Source organism: Myxine glutinosa, chromosome 7, assembly GCF_964187855.1.
Source record: "Myxine glutinosa chromosome 7, kmMyxGlut1.1, whole genome shotgun sequence".
NCBI classification, from domain to species: domain Eukaryota; kingdom Metazoa; phylum Chordata; class Myxini; order Myxiniformes; family Myxinidae; genus Myxine; species Myxine glutinosa.
The window spans coordinates 109,317,539-109,333,153 of NC_136267.1; the positions used below are offsets into that span (position 1 = coordinate 109,317,539).

The 15,615-nt window shown below is 39.3% G+C and overlaps 1 protein-coding gene across 2 annotated transcripts in view; it reads left to right on the plus strand.

The window, feature by feature from the left end:
• The window catches only part of LOC137431589 (1-phosphatidylinositol 4,5-bisphosphate phosphodiesterase delta-4), a 116,630-nt gene that overhangs the window by 12,295 nt on the left and 88,720 nt on the right, over positions 1 to 15,615 (plus strand). For both annotated transcript variants that reach the window (XM_068123069.2, XM_078782098.1), the window contains exon 2: positions 13,142 to 13,300. In XM_068123069.2, coding sequence (XP_067979170.2) covers positions 13,142 to 13,300 — 159 coding nt within the window. The remainder of the gene's footprint in view (positions 1 to 13,141; positions 13,301 to 15,615) is intronic.

Consider the following 15,615-nt stretch of genomic DNA (forward strand, 5'->3'; position numbering starts at 1 on the left):
CTATAATGTATGTACAATTAGAATACGAGTAACTCTTTAAGGTATGTACAATTGTAATACGAGTACCTCTATAATGTATGGACAATTAGAATACGAGTAACTCTTTAAGGTATGTACGATTGTAATACGAGTACCTCTATAATGTATGGACAATTAGAATACGAGTAACTCTTTAAGGTGTTGGAGAATTATTAACAATTACTGGTGTTATGTTAGTAAAACTTCAAGAGACTCGGTTTAGCAAAATCAATGGTTTATTCACTTTAGAGAATTTGTTGTATACTAAGCCGAGATCTTTAATGAGTCGGTTCCAGAGTTTGTTGACGCTTGTTTGGTCGGTCTTGGTTGAAGCTCGTTCAGTAGGTCTTTCTGAAGCTCGTTCAGTTGTTGACAATCTCCAGTTGGTTGATCAGTTTCAACTGGTCTTCAGTTTTCACTCCTCTTCAGTTCACTGTCCCAGTCCACTCTTTTCTCTCTCCTCGCAACTTTCTCCTGGTTTTAAAGCCCCAAACTCCTTTGATGTTGCAGAGCATGCAGGGTGTTCCTTATCCAAAAACCCTTATATGGCTTTCTTGGCCAGCAAATACTTATTTCTGTTCAAGAGGTCAAATACTCTGACCTGTTGGAAGAAGAATTTGCAGCGTGTGCGCAGTGCCCTGAACAGAGGCTATTAATGATCGACAGGTGGCGGTCCGAGAGCGTTACACATTCTTGTCTGAAATTAACTCTCCTGACCACATGTTAATGCTAGTTCTATGCTCTTTTGCTCATTCGTAAAGTAAAACATAATTCCACTTTAAACAAGATTACATTGATATATATTCTAACAATATTGTCAATATGAATATTTAATCCCTGACAATCCCCAGTTTTTCTTTTATGTTTATATTAACCATTAATCTAAACATTACCACATTAAATATTCATACCACTAATCTGGTAATTCAATTTCCTAAGGCATACACCGTCATTCTGGAAGAATTTTGATCACAATACATTTCCTTGTTCATTGACTCTTTCTATGTTGATAATTCAATTCAACTCATTTGCATAAAGATCACAAAACATTTCACCTTTACCAAAACGCAATAATTTCAGTTCATCAAAATAATAAAGCATCTGCAACATTTGGCAAAATATTTGCCTTTAATCAAATATTGACTTTCTTTGTTTGAAAAAGGGGCGGATCACTTGTGTTTGGAATTTCAGCATAAAACATTTTCTCCTGTTGTCTTCATCACACCTTCACTATTTGCATAGGATTTTCTGCTGTTGTGATAGCTGGGCAGAGTCAAAGACTGACCCTGCTCTCCATGCAGCATCCTTGCCACTCTTGCTGTGAGCCATAGTAGATTTGAACAAGGCCTCCATCCAGTTGTAGTTGACTTGCCTCCTCACTAATCGTGAGCATGGAGCAAGTATTGATGTGATGTTGATTTGTCAACAAGATGTGGAGCAGGGATGCCGGATGCATCCGCAATGATGATGTTGGGACCATGGTACTCAGTTGTCCATGGTCCATACCAGGAGCACACAGCAGAATCGTGCACAGCTGTTGTGAAGGAAAAGGCAGTCGTTCGCTTGCAGCTCCATGCTGGCTCCCCGGAAGTTGGTGAAGTAATGACACACGTCACCGTATCCCGTAAACGTTGCAGGTAAAATATCGTCGTCCTGCAATTGCTGATGTGATGACTGTTCGAGGTATTTGAACACAAGTAAGTGATCGCCCTTTTCCATATGTTGCAGTGTGACCCAGACAAATGGTCACATAATTTTCCCTTGGTGAAGGAAAACATCCATCTTCCAAAGGAGCATTTCTTCATCATTCTTTGAGAAAGAGGGTGTATGCCAAGATTAACTTCATTTTCACAAATTTTCCTTTTTCAAACTTCTCCCCAGATGTCGTTATCACTCCATTTGGGATGTGGTCTTGTCTTTCCTTTACTTAGCCACATTTATATCTGCTCTCCGCACAGATTGAATCAGATGGGGTACATTGTAACATGAAATCACTATATTTTATAACAACTTCACACAAATAATATTCAACCCAGACATGTGTTTTACACTACTAAAACTAAGAATAGCATCCACAATTGCTTTCAGGTTCATATAATTCAAAAAATTAAACTCATGCAGGTATTGTAACTCAACTCAAAGAAAATAAATGCATTAATAATGATTATATATGATTTAAATCACAAACAGGAATATCTAATTCCCAACAATTCTTGCAAACAAGCAAACTATGCCTAATATGTTATTAGCATAGTCCTCCCCGCTTTTTGTTTTTCTTTAACAGTGTTACTTGTGGTGATATGAGTTCATCGATCGTGTAAAACAGACATAGTGCACAACAAGTTGTTATGCCCTCATTTATGTCAATGACATTCAACATTATATACCAAACTAACAAACTTCTTAAAATGTGACTAAAGAAAAATCCCTTAATATGTAACATAAATCTGATTATTTGCCTTATTCTGATGCCCCTATTTCCCGGGGTCCATATTCATTTCTATTGTTATCAACTTCCTATGATCTGTGAATTCGTTCCAAGATACCACAACTATAGGTTTTAACAAAGCTCTACCAAACTATTTCCAATGTGAACTCAAAATACTAATAAAACAATCAATTTCAAAAAATTAAACTCAAAGGGTCAGCAAATTCATTCTATAACCAGATCTAATATTCCCATCCAATAGTTTGCCTTGACACATGTCATATTATAACATTTTAATAAACCTTTAGAAATGTTGCCCATCGCAACAACTTCCCTTTTACAAATAGCCATGTGTAAATTACGTATTGAACGACAATTTTCCTCTCAATGTGTTTGGCCTAAATGGCCGCAAAAGTGGCTGCCAACATGCAGTACCATTTTTATCTACCAAGTAAGTGCTCATCGACATAAGACCTCTACCAAATGTTGGTTGTAGAAACAAATCTGGGATTTCTAATTACATGGATGCACACTCTCAGGACATTGCAGGCTGCTGTTATCAATCCATTCCGATAAAATAATTTCTTTACCTACAATCAAATAAGTAACACAAATTGAGGATATTATCCCTATCACATTCATTTATAGATTCATTTGGTTCTAATTCACTCTTTTCCCACTGCTATAAGGAAGAACAGTAGCTCTTATAAGTCTTTGTAATATCTCATTAAATTTACCCAGCATTGAAGAATTTATTTACTATCCATTTCCCTTCTGTTTACCAGTAACTTTGTTTAAACTGCATAACTTAATTTGATAAATCCCATGTGTACAGCTACCACTTATTGAAACCCCTACTTTTGTAGAAAATATCCAAATACGTGGTTGTATACTCCCTTAAAAGTTGTTCCTCCATTTTTCTATGCAACTTAGTGAAGACTACTGACACCAGTATGCCAATATAGGTGTGGCAGATTAACAAAATATGTTGCAGGTACACGTAACATCGTGTTCTGAGTGTAAAAACCCATAAAAACCCAAAAAAACATCTGAGTGTAAAAACATAACAGCGCGTTCACGTCTGCCCCTTGGTTTTAAGATTCACAATGCATTTCGTTGTAAAACTCACAATAGTTCAATTCAACAAAATTGTCTTTACTATCTGCCCATATCTGCCCATATCGTCTATGCTTAAGACACATCCATACATACAGCACAATTTATATGCTGATAAAGGTCAAGTTTATATATGTAAAAATCTGTGAGCAGAGTACTCTGGGAAGTCAGTGTAAGACCTTTTCCAAATTTGACTAATTTTGTACTCTCTCATTTTTTTTTAATGAAACTCATATCCATAAATAGCTGTTATTCTCATATGAATTCTATCAAAAATGGAATCCCAAGATTACTCACAATTTTACTATTAATTAATGGCTGCTCATAACCTAGCACATCAAATCCGTATATTCCATCGCCCTTGACAAAAGAGATAATGTTCATAATCAAATTATATTCCTATTTTATTTTACGAATTTTCTGGATATTCTTGTAAGGTTGACACACAAAACAAAAACATTGACACACAAACATACACAAACATTATGTATATTTGTTTGCATTTGAACCATCATTAACAGATCAAGATGGGTGTCAATTTTCATTTCAATTTCGTAAAATTTATCCTTTAATGTTAGAAACGCTAATACACAAATAGACAAAAAGTTTATTTTTAGAAAACCCCTAATGTCACCTTGAAATTACCCTTTTTGGTCCTACAATAATTTATCCAAATTGTACAAATTTACAAATTTTACAAATTTTACAACACCTCTTCCTTACAGAACTGCAACTTATCTCTCGAGGCCTTGTGGCCTTTGTCTGCCAACGCTGTCAGTAGCACAACAGTGTCCTGCTCACATGCTTCCTTTGAAGTCGAGCATATGAGAAGGTCATCAACATATTGTACCATCACTGAACCCCCAGGAAATTCAACATCACTGAGGTCTTCATGTAGAGCACGTGAAAACAAAGTTGGGCTCTCCGTGTACCCTTGTGGTAACACAGTCCAGGTAAACTGTAAATTTTCGTACGTGAATGCGAAAAGATAACGCGAATCCACATGAATGGGTACACTGAAGAACGCTGAACATAAGTCCACCACAGAATAAAACTTCGTGTTGCATGGAATACTTGACAGTACAGTGATCGGGTTAGGGACCACTGGATAGGCTGGGATGACACAATCATTAATTGCTCGAAGATCTTGAACAAATCTCCAAGTAGTCTTGCCTGGCTTCTTCACAGGTAAAATAGGAGTGTTGCACATGCTCACAGTGCGAACTATAACTCCCTGTTCCACCAATGATCGAATCACTGGTGCAATACCAGCTTTTGCCTCTGGTCTCAATGGATATTGGCGCTTTCTAGGCAATGGCTTAGAATCATCTACTGTGATCCTTACAGGTGCAATACTCTTGATTCGTCCCACATCATTTGGATGCGTTGTCCACAAGCATATTGGTATTTGATCGAGTGGGTCCTGGTCACCGTCAGCGTCAGAGCTGAGTAGGTATACCCCAATATCGTCAGTATCATTCGATTCAACAATCATGTTGAAGGTTGTAGAAAGCACCTGCTGTCCGAGCTGCCAACAAAATCCATCTCCATCTAAGTCATAGAGTGGGGCGCTTTGAATTTCTCCCATGTATCCCCTGTTGTTACACTCTTTCAGAGTTGCAATCATTATTCCAACATCTTTTGCTTCGTACCCTTGTGCCACCGCTAAGGTGACGTGTGGGGTTGTTGTTTCGGGTTGATTCCACAGGAGTTGTTGGTCTGGCGTCAAAGACACTGACATCCCAACTCCCTGTCGTCCCACCCACAATGACGTCAGATGTATATCATACTTGGTGTGCAGGTATTTAAAACCCCGCTCTGCATAGGACCCCTCTTCTCCTGTAGCATCATAACATGTTGTACAGTGAAGATCAGTCTGCCGTGTCAGAAAGTCCATCAAAAAATTATCTAACCATTCCTGTACTTCGGGCATTTCATCCTTCAGTGTCATAAAACTAACACACAAAAGTTCCGCCATGATTGTATCATCGATATCCCATCGATGTGTTGTTGGTCTTGTCAGGCCATCTAGTACCTTAGAAATAAAGTCGTGGGAGTGTTCTGGCATTTCTAGATACACTCCGTTTTCATTACAGATGACAGTGCAATTCAATTTACACAATAAATCTCTTCCCATCAAATTTACTGGAACGCCAAATGCCACAAGAAAGGCATGTTGTGCAGTCAATGGACCAAATTGGACACGCAATTCTTCCGTGACTGGCGTGTGTATGGGAACTCCTGACACTCCGACCACCTTTGTATAGTATTTTGACAATGGTATATCGGGAAAATCTGCTTGTCGTAACGTGGAACGCGTAGCTCCCGTATCGACGAGAAAGGGTGCCTTGCGTCCACCTACTGTCAAATTAACACTTGGTTCCTGTGCAGCCGACCCTGAGATTAAAGGAAGCGCTGCCACTTGGTCATTTTGGTCTAGTCAACAGGGTGTGGCAGACCATTTAGTCTGCTGAGGTCCTCCCTGAATTGGGGCATTCCTCAATAGAACCCTATTTGTTGATGGAGGCGGTGGTAACTGGTAGTATCCCTGTTCTTGGTTGTTCTTCCGAAATTGTCTTTGATATGGGCATCGCCTTATCCAATGTCCCATTTTGCCTGTGTGTGAGCACCTCTTTATACTCACTCAATATATCAAATAACTACAAGGACTACACATCGGACTACACCTGTGTCCACTATCAAATGTGTGTACTGCAAAAATCGCAGAAGTTTGTTCCACTTTATACAAAGTAGCGTTGAATGCGTTGTTGTCTAGCTTATTCCGATAAGCTCTACTCTGTGGTCTTCCAGGAAGTATCTCTCCACCTGTCCACTTGATGACTGCAGGTGATTTCCAGAGAGTCCCCCTGCCCTGTGGCTTTTCCCACACCCCAATCTCACTGATCAGTGTTGCAGATGAGTCTGGATCAGTAAGTCCTGTTAAGGGGGGGGTCAAACAAAATAACCACATAATATAACAAATAACCACTAGACTCACCACCTCGCTCATCGTCCAAGGTTGTCTGCACATCGATGTTTCGCAAATGTCCCAAAGCTTCTTTCTTGAGACCGCACTTTTTATTCATCCATCAATTGACTTGATTAAATTAAATTTAAATTAAAATCAGATCAGATTAAATTAATCAGATCAAAATCAATCAGATCAATCGGATCAGAATCAGAATCAATTCAAATATGCAATCTCAATCAATACACCAACATTAATCAATAAAATCCTAATAATAATACATAATAAAATATCATAAATGATAATATCAAAATTCAAATATCAAATCATCATTGAATTTATCATTGAAAATATCAAAATATCAAAATTCACATTTATCAGTCTGATAACTCTATATCTATGCCTGTTTGCAATGTAGGCAAAACAGTTCCGTCCGCTGGCGGAGGTATTTGATCATGTCGGTCGTCACCTCGTACCCATACCTGCCGCCAATTGACAAATAACCGTTCTGCCTCTGGATCATATCTGACATATTTGTTCAATCCTGTGTGGTCATTATATCACAAATTAAAGCTGAACAACCACTGAAGGCAACTCAACCCTTCATTTGTGAGACAATCAGCGAAAATTGATCCAACAGATATGAGCCAGTCCATTGGGCAATGTCGCACATGTCACGTGCCACATGTCACACGTGTCACATGTCACACATCATGTGATGTGTCACCCACCATGTCGCACTTTGAAAGAGACTCAAAGTTCTTGACAATTAAAATGGTGTAATATTCCTGAAATGTGTACCAATGAATGGCAATCAATTTATAATATTTATCAAGGGAATCCAATCATACCGAAATTTCGACACTCCAATAAACTTTGTAACTTGTAATACATCATTAATCCTGCAGGGCTATAAAGCTATCCTTAAAGTCCATGCAATCGATTTACATCAAAACCCAATGATGACATGCCTGATAATCATAGCAATTTTCATGATTGTAAAATCATGACCATTGTAAATCATTGTAATTATAAATTGTAAATATAAATTTACCATAATTGTACAAAATTTGAGAATGAACATCAATAATAATCAGCATATGACAATCATGATGACAATGATGAATCTCATCAACAATGAGAGAAAACAATGAGAATGAGAAACAATGAGAGAAATGAGAAAACAATGAGAACTATGAAAGGTGAAAACAGGTAAAAGAAGAAGCAAAAGAGGAGGAAAGGAGAAGGAAAGGGGGGAGGAAAAGGGTGGGGAAGGGAGGAGGAGAAGTGGCAGAATGCCAAGGGAGGAATGAGGAATTAATACTATGCGAAATACGACACTCATTGTATTTTAACCTAAAGATAGCTGTGTATCATTGGCCGCACTCATGGCTCCCTTACAAGGCTGTGAGATTATATGGTAAATACTGTCTCCCTCTCGAACTTCTGTGCGAGCCATTACACTCATCTGTGTATTATTTAACCATTTAAACTGTGTCGTACCATTTCACAAATTATTGTAGCAGTATTGGGGCCATGGTTGGAGGAGGGGGGGGGGGGAGAGGGGTGCAAAAACACATGCATACCCACACATACATACCCACACCCATACACACAAAAACACAGCAAGCCACATAATGAGGTGATATGCTAAAATCAACATGGGATCCAATGGGATATGGGATCAACAATCCTATAGAATGAAGTTAGGGTTAAGATTGGGTTGGGGTCAACAAATTCATGTACATGTAAATTCATTCATGTATAAACAGATCACAATATATTTCATCATTGGTTTCCCTCCATTTAATTGCCTTGGCAAATGTCATAGGATCTTATATCAATAAATTCCCTTTTTAAAATCTTAAAAGACAGATGAAATATAAAGTGATCAAAGGTACATTGGATGGTTCTATTTTGTAGAGATTACGGATCACAGTAGCATGGGATTGGCTCACATTAAATTTCATCTTGATTGAAGGATTTTTAGCTGTGGTCCAAGATGGCCGCCGCCATAAAAAATCCTAAAAATATATATATATTTTTTCTAATCAGGATGTAAATATACAGATAAAAGTAAGTTTGGAGAGAAAACAGGAAGGGGGAAGGGATACAGAAGGGAAGAAAAAATGGGGGGTTTGGATAGGGGGGGGGGACGGAAGGAGCGAGGGGGAAAGGGCGAGGGAAGGTTGGGGGGTGTAGGGCAAGAAAAGTGAAAAAGGTTACATTTAAAAAATCGCTTCTCATCCTATATGTAGAAGTTTGGGCTAGGGCCAACAACACCAAACGGTTGCCATGGGCAACCTGCCTGCACGCATTCCACTGGCAGGATACAATTACCGGCATCAGTGTGTGCCAATCTTACTTGGAGATGACACGGAAAACTTTTTTTTTTTTTTTAAATTACATTGCATTGCAAACATTACATTACATTACATTACAGTAGAAATTAAAAATTACATTACTGTCCTACATGGGAAAAATGAATTGATGGTGCACTTCATCAAGTCATCCCTGTCAGAACATCATAATGCATAAGATTACAATTTCTTGTGTTCGTAAGAGCACATTTGGCCAATCACACACATAAATGTGCATAAAATGCAGACGTGCGTCCAAACCGCTTCGAATTAACTCTTATGAAGGTACAAAAACCCATATTTGTGCCACAATGGAATTTTTTTTTTTATGACTTAAAATCGAGCCAGTCGATTTTACCATTATTTGGCTTACTGTACAGACGCTGTATAAAATCGCTTTTTACAAAACCCGCTAATATGATTATAAATCAAATAGTGTCCATTCTGCAATCTGCTCGTGTGTGTGGTCACAACCAAGCAGGATCTCAACCATTATTTTAACGGGAAAATCGACACACTTATAAGTCGTTTGATCACGAAAACGAGCAGAGATTTGAATGCAGACCATTGCTGGAAATCATTTTAAAGATATTTACAAAATTGACGTTCTATTTCATGAATTCATGACATTCATGAAATGAGCAAGAAATATACAAAATCCATATTTCAGTTGTACATGACAAGACGAATGCAGCACCTGTTGGCTAACGCCCGGGGTTCGTTAGTGGCTCTTTGCAATCGTCTCATTAAACTCGTAAAATGTACCGAAAAAAAATTCAAATTACAGAAAAAACAAAAAAATAATTGATTATTAATTTTTAAAAAATTTTTTTATCGTCATGACTTCTGAAATTTTAAAACAAATCCTTCATGAAAGCACAGCACCTTTTCTAAAGACACCAAGCTTTAGTGGATATTTGTGACAGTTCATGGCACCATCCCTCAAAAATGCGTATACATAAATTTTGGAAGAAAAAAATTGGCATGATTTCTGAAACCTGTTAAAGGCCTCGTGTTTTTTCCTTCCACACATCAACAAACGTACACAAAACTCAAACACTGAACTATTTTCATAGATTAACATCAGACTACACAGATAACAAACAAAAGCTTACCTGGGCAGTTGAGTCCCTACGGGCCACCACTTGTTGGAGAATTATTAACAATTACTGGTGTTATGTTAGTAAAACTTCAAGAGACTCGGTTTAGCAAAATCAATGGTTTATTCACTTTAGAGAATTTGTTGTATACTAAGCCGAGATCTTTAATGAGTCGGTTCCAGAGTTTGTTGACGCTTGTTTGGTCGGTCTTGGTTGAAGCTCGTTCAGTAGGTCTTTCTGAAGCTCGTTCAGTTGTTGACAATCTCCAGTTGGTTGATCAGTTTCAACTGGTCTTCAGTTTTCACTCCTCTTCAGTTCACTGTCCCAGTCCACTCTTTTCTCTCTCCTCGCAACTTTCTCCTGGTTTTAAAGCCCCAAACTCCTTTGATGTTGCAGAGCATGCAGGGTGTTCCTTATCCAAAAACCCTTATATGGCTTTCTTGGCCAGCAAATACTTATTTCTGTTCAAGAGGTCAAATACTCTGACCTGTTGGAAGAAGAATTTGCAGCGTGTGCACAGTGCCCTGAACAGAGGCTATTAATGATCGACAGGTGGCGGTCCGAGAGCGTTACACATTCTTGTCTGAAATTAACTCTCCTGACCACATGTTAATGCTAGTTCTATGCTCTTTTGCTCATTCGTAAAGTAAAACATAATTCCACTTTAAACAAGATTACATTGATATATATTCTAACAATATTGTCAATATGAATATTTAATCCCTGACAAAGGTATGAACAATTGTAATACGAGTACCTCTATAATGTATGTACAATTAGAATACGAGTAACTCTTTAAGGTATGTACAATTAGAATACGAGTAACTCTTTAAGGAATGTACAATTGTAATACGAGTACCTCGATAATGTATGTACAATTGTAATACGAGTACCTCTATAATGTATGTACAATTAGAATACGAGTAACTCTATAATGTATGTACAATTAGAATACAAGTACCTCGATAAGGTATGTACAATTAGAATAGAAGTAACTCTTTAAGGTATGTACAATTAGAATACAAGTACCTCTATAAGGTATGTACAATTGTAATACGAGTACCTCTATAATGTATGTACAATTGTAATACCAGTACCTCTATAAGGTATGTACAATTAGAATACAAGTAACTCTTTAAGCTATGTACAATTAGAATACAAGTACCTCTATAAGGAATGTACAATTGTAATACGAGTACCTCTATAATGTATGTACAATTAGAATACAAGTACCTCTATAAGGTATGTACAATTACAATGTGAGTACCTCTATAAGGTTCAGTCGTGGCCAAAAATATTGGCACCCTTGCACTTTTTTCAAATAACTCACAATTTTCCCGAAAAATAAGTTGAAATTGACAAAAGTATTCGGTCTCCACAATTCTTTATTTCACTGTTAATATTGCAGAATCTTTGTTTTTGATTGAGAACTTAATATATCCTTTTACATCAGAAAATAAAAAGAAATGGTATTGACAAAATTATTGACACCCAAGACTTAATATTTGGTAGCACAGACTTTGGATAAAATAACTGCAGTCAAGCACTTCCTGTAGCCATGAATGAGCTTCCTACACCTCTCTACTGGTAGATTGGCCCACTCTTCTTGTGAAAACTGTTCCAGTTCTCCCTGATTTGAAGGGTGCCTTCTCCCAACTGCTGTTTTCAGATCTCCCCACAGATGTTCAATGGGATTTAGATTTGGACTCATTGCTGGCCACTTCAGAACAGTCCAGTGTTTTGCCTTGAACCATTCCGGGGTGATTTTTGAAGTGTATTTGGGGTCATTTACCTGTTCCAAGACCCACGACCTTCGACGGAGACCCAGCTTTCTGACACTGGGTTGAACATTGCGCTCCAAAATGCATTGGTAATCTCCTGATTTCATGATGCCATGCACACATTCAAGATACCCAGTGCCAGAGGCAGCACAGCAACTCAAAAACATCACTGAACCTTCTCCATGTTTGACTGTAGAGAAGGTGTTCCCTTCTTTGAAGGCTTCATTTTGTTTTCTGTAAACATAAAGATGATGTGCTTTCCGAAAAAGCTCTAATTTGGTCTCATTTGTCCACAGGACATTCTCCCAGAAGGATTTTGGCTTGTTCAGGTGTGTTTTGGCAAACTCCAGTCGGGCTTTCTCAGCAGTGGGGTCCTCCTGTGTCTCCTATCATAGAACCCCCTTTCATTGAGTTGGCCATGGATGGGGCGAGTTGAAACTCTCATACCTTGTGTCTGAAGGTCAGCTTGAATCTGTTTGGCAGTTGATCAAGATGCTTTCTCCACCATTCGAACAATCCTTCGCTGCAATCTTCGATCAATCAAGTTTTCTCTTGCGGCCACGTCCAGGGAGGTTGGCTACAGTGCCATTGGCCTTAAACCTCCTGATAACATTGCGTACGGTGGACACAGGTATGTCTCTGGAGGTCTCTGGAGATGGAATTGTAGCCTTGAGATTGTCTATGCTTGGCTACAATCTTGTGTCTGATCTCCTCAGACAATTCTCTGGTTTTCTTTCTTTTCTCTGTGCTCATTACGGTACACACAGTGACACAAAACAGCAGAATGACTCCTTTTCTCTATTCAAACTGGTTGAATGAGTGAGTTTTATAATGCAGGCACCTGTACAGGTGAGTTCAATTCCAAAGTAAAGGAGGCCAATCACCTGCTTGAAATCTAGTTATTTCTAACAACTTCTAAAAGGTGCCAATGATATTGTCCGGGCCATTTTAGTATTTCTGTGTGGAATAAGCTAAGATTTAGTACTTTTTTCAGGTTTTTTTTGTTTGTTTTGTTCCACTGCAAACCAAAGAAATATGTATGTGGACACCAAAAGATGTTTTAACCTCAACAATTTTCTGGAAGAAATGGTGCATTATTTGAAAAAGGTGCAAGGGTGTCAATATTTTTGGCCACAGCTGTAAATAAACAAACAAACATATTTTCTTCTTTAGATATTAAAACATACAAGGTCCCCTATGCAGCGTGTAAGTGATTTATTTTACACTATAGGAACCTTGCACTTTGCTTTAAAATGCTTTGATGAACTTTTCTTCAGCCCTATATTCACCGCTTAGGTGGTTGGTCTGGGAGCATTTAAGTTATATTACTTCCATAAGAAATGTTCCAAACTACTGTTCAATGTGTGCAGGACTTGCAGCTGATGCCGATGTGGCTGTGATGCTCAATGGCTCCGATTTATGCAAAATCAAATCCAGGTCGTGGAAAAAGCAGCGGAGGTTCCAACTGCAGGCTGACTGTTTCACTGTGCAGTATGAGTCTCGCAAGGCATCCAAGAACAAGTCCACATGTGAGTCTTTGCACTCCTATTGAAAACTCCACAGCACTTGTACAACATCTGCGCTGTGTGGTTGGTGGTTCCATGAGGGTGAGCAATTCTTTCCATTGAAAATGTAGATCCATCTGTAGGATTTGGAGATTGTGGAAGCTGGAGCATTTTCAGCAATTGGGTTAATCACATAAGCTGCTTGTGTGCTTCATCGAGTGCTGAAAATACTTGTGATTAACGAGTAAAGGACTCGTATCCACACAGCTCTAAAGTACAAAATAGAAATGGCTTTTCGGTGGGTAAGATCTTTATCATTTTGTACCATGGTTGTCATGGTAAATCGCAATGTTGAACTGCAAGCACACGTTTAATGGCGGCCTGGCTTGTCCTGATAACTCTGTGAGCAAAAACCGCACATCAACGCCAAAGGTTTCCCCTGTACACCTGGCTTGGAGCACTTGCTGATATTTGCGCTCGTATTGTTTATTTGTTTTAAATCTGACACCGATCAAACCCTGAGATGAGCAAACAGCCAAAATATTTAAGCAATATAAACAGAAATATTTCATAGTTTCTGAGATGCATCTTGCAAACCTTGGTTGTTTTTGTTTTCTGGTCATGACGTTTAACGACGTGAAAGGTTTTAGATATATATGAAAATACAGTATACAGTACACTCAGACAGGATGTGATAGAGGTAATCAATGCATGTGTGAGTTTCTAATCTGGGTTAGATTTTTCAACTGATTACAAACTGTCAGATTGATGTTTCACAGGCAGGTTGAGGTTGCATCACAAAGTGCACCATCCCTCAGATGGATGTCAATGTGGCTGTCCCGTCTCCCAACTTGGTCGGTAGACGCTAAAGGTTCCACAGTCTATTTTCTGAAGAGAAGCCAAGGTTACGCAAGTTGTTGCGAGTATCCTGGCCAAATTCCAAATGTCTGATCTGTCAAGGGAATGGGCACCACCAGGCCAACTTGCCCATGGAACTGTCATCATGGCACTCCAACAACCTGCCAGGTCATGGGATGGATGTCAATTATGATGGATACATCCAGGATGTTGAACATTCCAAAAAATTTCAGAATGGTACCCACACTAGTTTAAGAAATGCTAGCTTTTAATTTGGTTTTATATATATATATACAGTATACTGTATATGTATGTGTGTATATGTGTATATATATATATATATATATATATATTGTTACGGACCGCGGATAAGATGTTGGTTTTTGCCGAGCGGAGGCCCCGCGGCCCTAACAGTTACCCCGACTAACCCGATTCCTGCACGTTGGCCGGATCGCGCCACAGATATTCAATAGGGAAAAGACTAAGGCGACACAGATGTGAAGAAGAAGACAAAAAGGTTGGAAATACGAATCTAATTTATTTACTATTTACAGGCTCAAAAAAACCAAGGAGAAGGAAAGATAAGAAAATAATATACAGACGATATTAGAGACACAGTGCAAATTCCTTATACAAGCTTAATTAAATACCCAGGACAGAACAAACAAAACAAACTCACGTACACAAGAGGATGGAAAGGCAGGAGGTGGATGGCTGGAGGGAGAGGAAGGTCCAAAGGTACTGCAGCACGATCGGCGCATGTAACAGCTGCCGTTCCTTCGCGGCCCTGCTCAAAACTGCCGTCCAGGCCCCAAGCGGCTATTGTTGCTGCTGTGGCCGCCGCTGCTGCTGCTGTTGTCTGCTGCTGCTGCGGTGGACGTCGCGCGCTTTTCCAGGACTACAACAGGCTTCTTGCTGTTAACTACTGCTCAGTCCAACCTTGGCGAGCAAGGCGACGAATAGCAGGCTTTGTGCTTTCCGGGATGTCCTCTCTTTGGATGTTCTTTCTGGATCTCCTCTTTCTTGGTCCAACCACTCTTTCTCTCTCTTGGTCCAATCACTCCTCACCACCGACAACTCCCTTGCTTCTTGCGCGCGCGCCTTTATAACGCCTCCGGCGATCAAGCCGCCGGCCTTCAGGACACGCCCATCGGTGTGCTCACCTCGGCCCTGGTTGGTGGCGCGACCCTCTGGCTCCACCCTTGATGACGACGGGCGGGCACGCCTTTCTTCCCCGACCCGAGCACATGTTCAATGGTGGTTTTGGAGGGGATGTAATTGGCAATCGAGGCTTGGCAATGACGAAAGGGGATGTGAAAGGAAATGGAGATTTTGGGGATGGGAATGAAAGGGGATCTATTCTTATTTAATGCAGTGCAATGGAGTGTCATCTTAATGGAAGACAAGGCCATACCCTAATACACATAATAAAGATATAACTATCAACCAGGGGGAAATCTATGATTGGCTAACGTGTATGC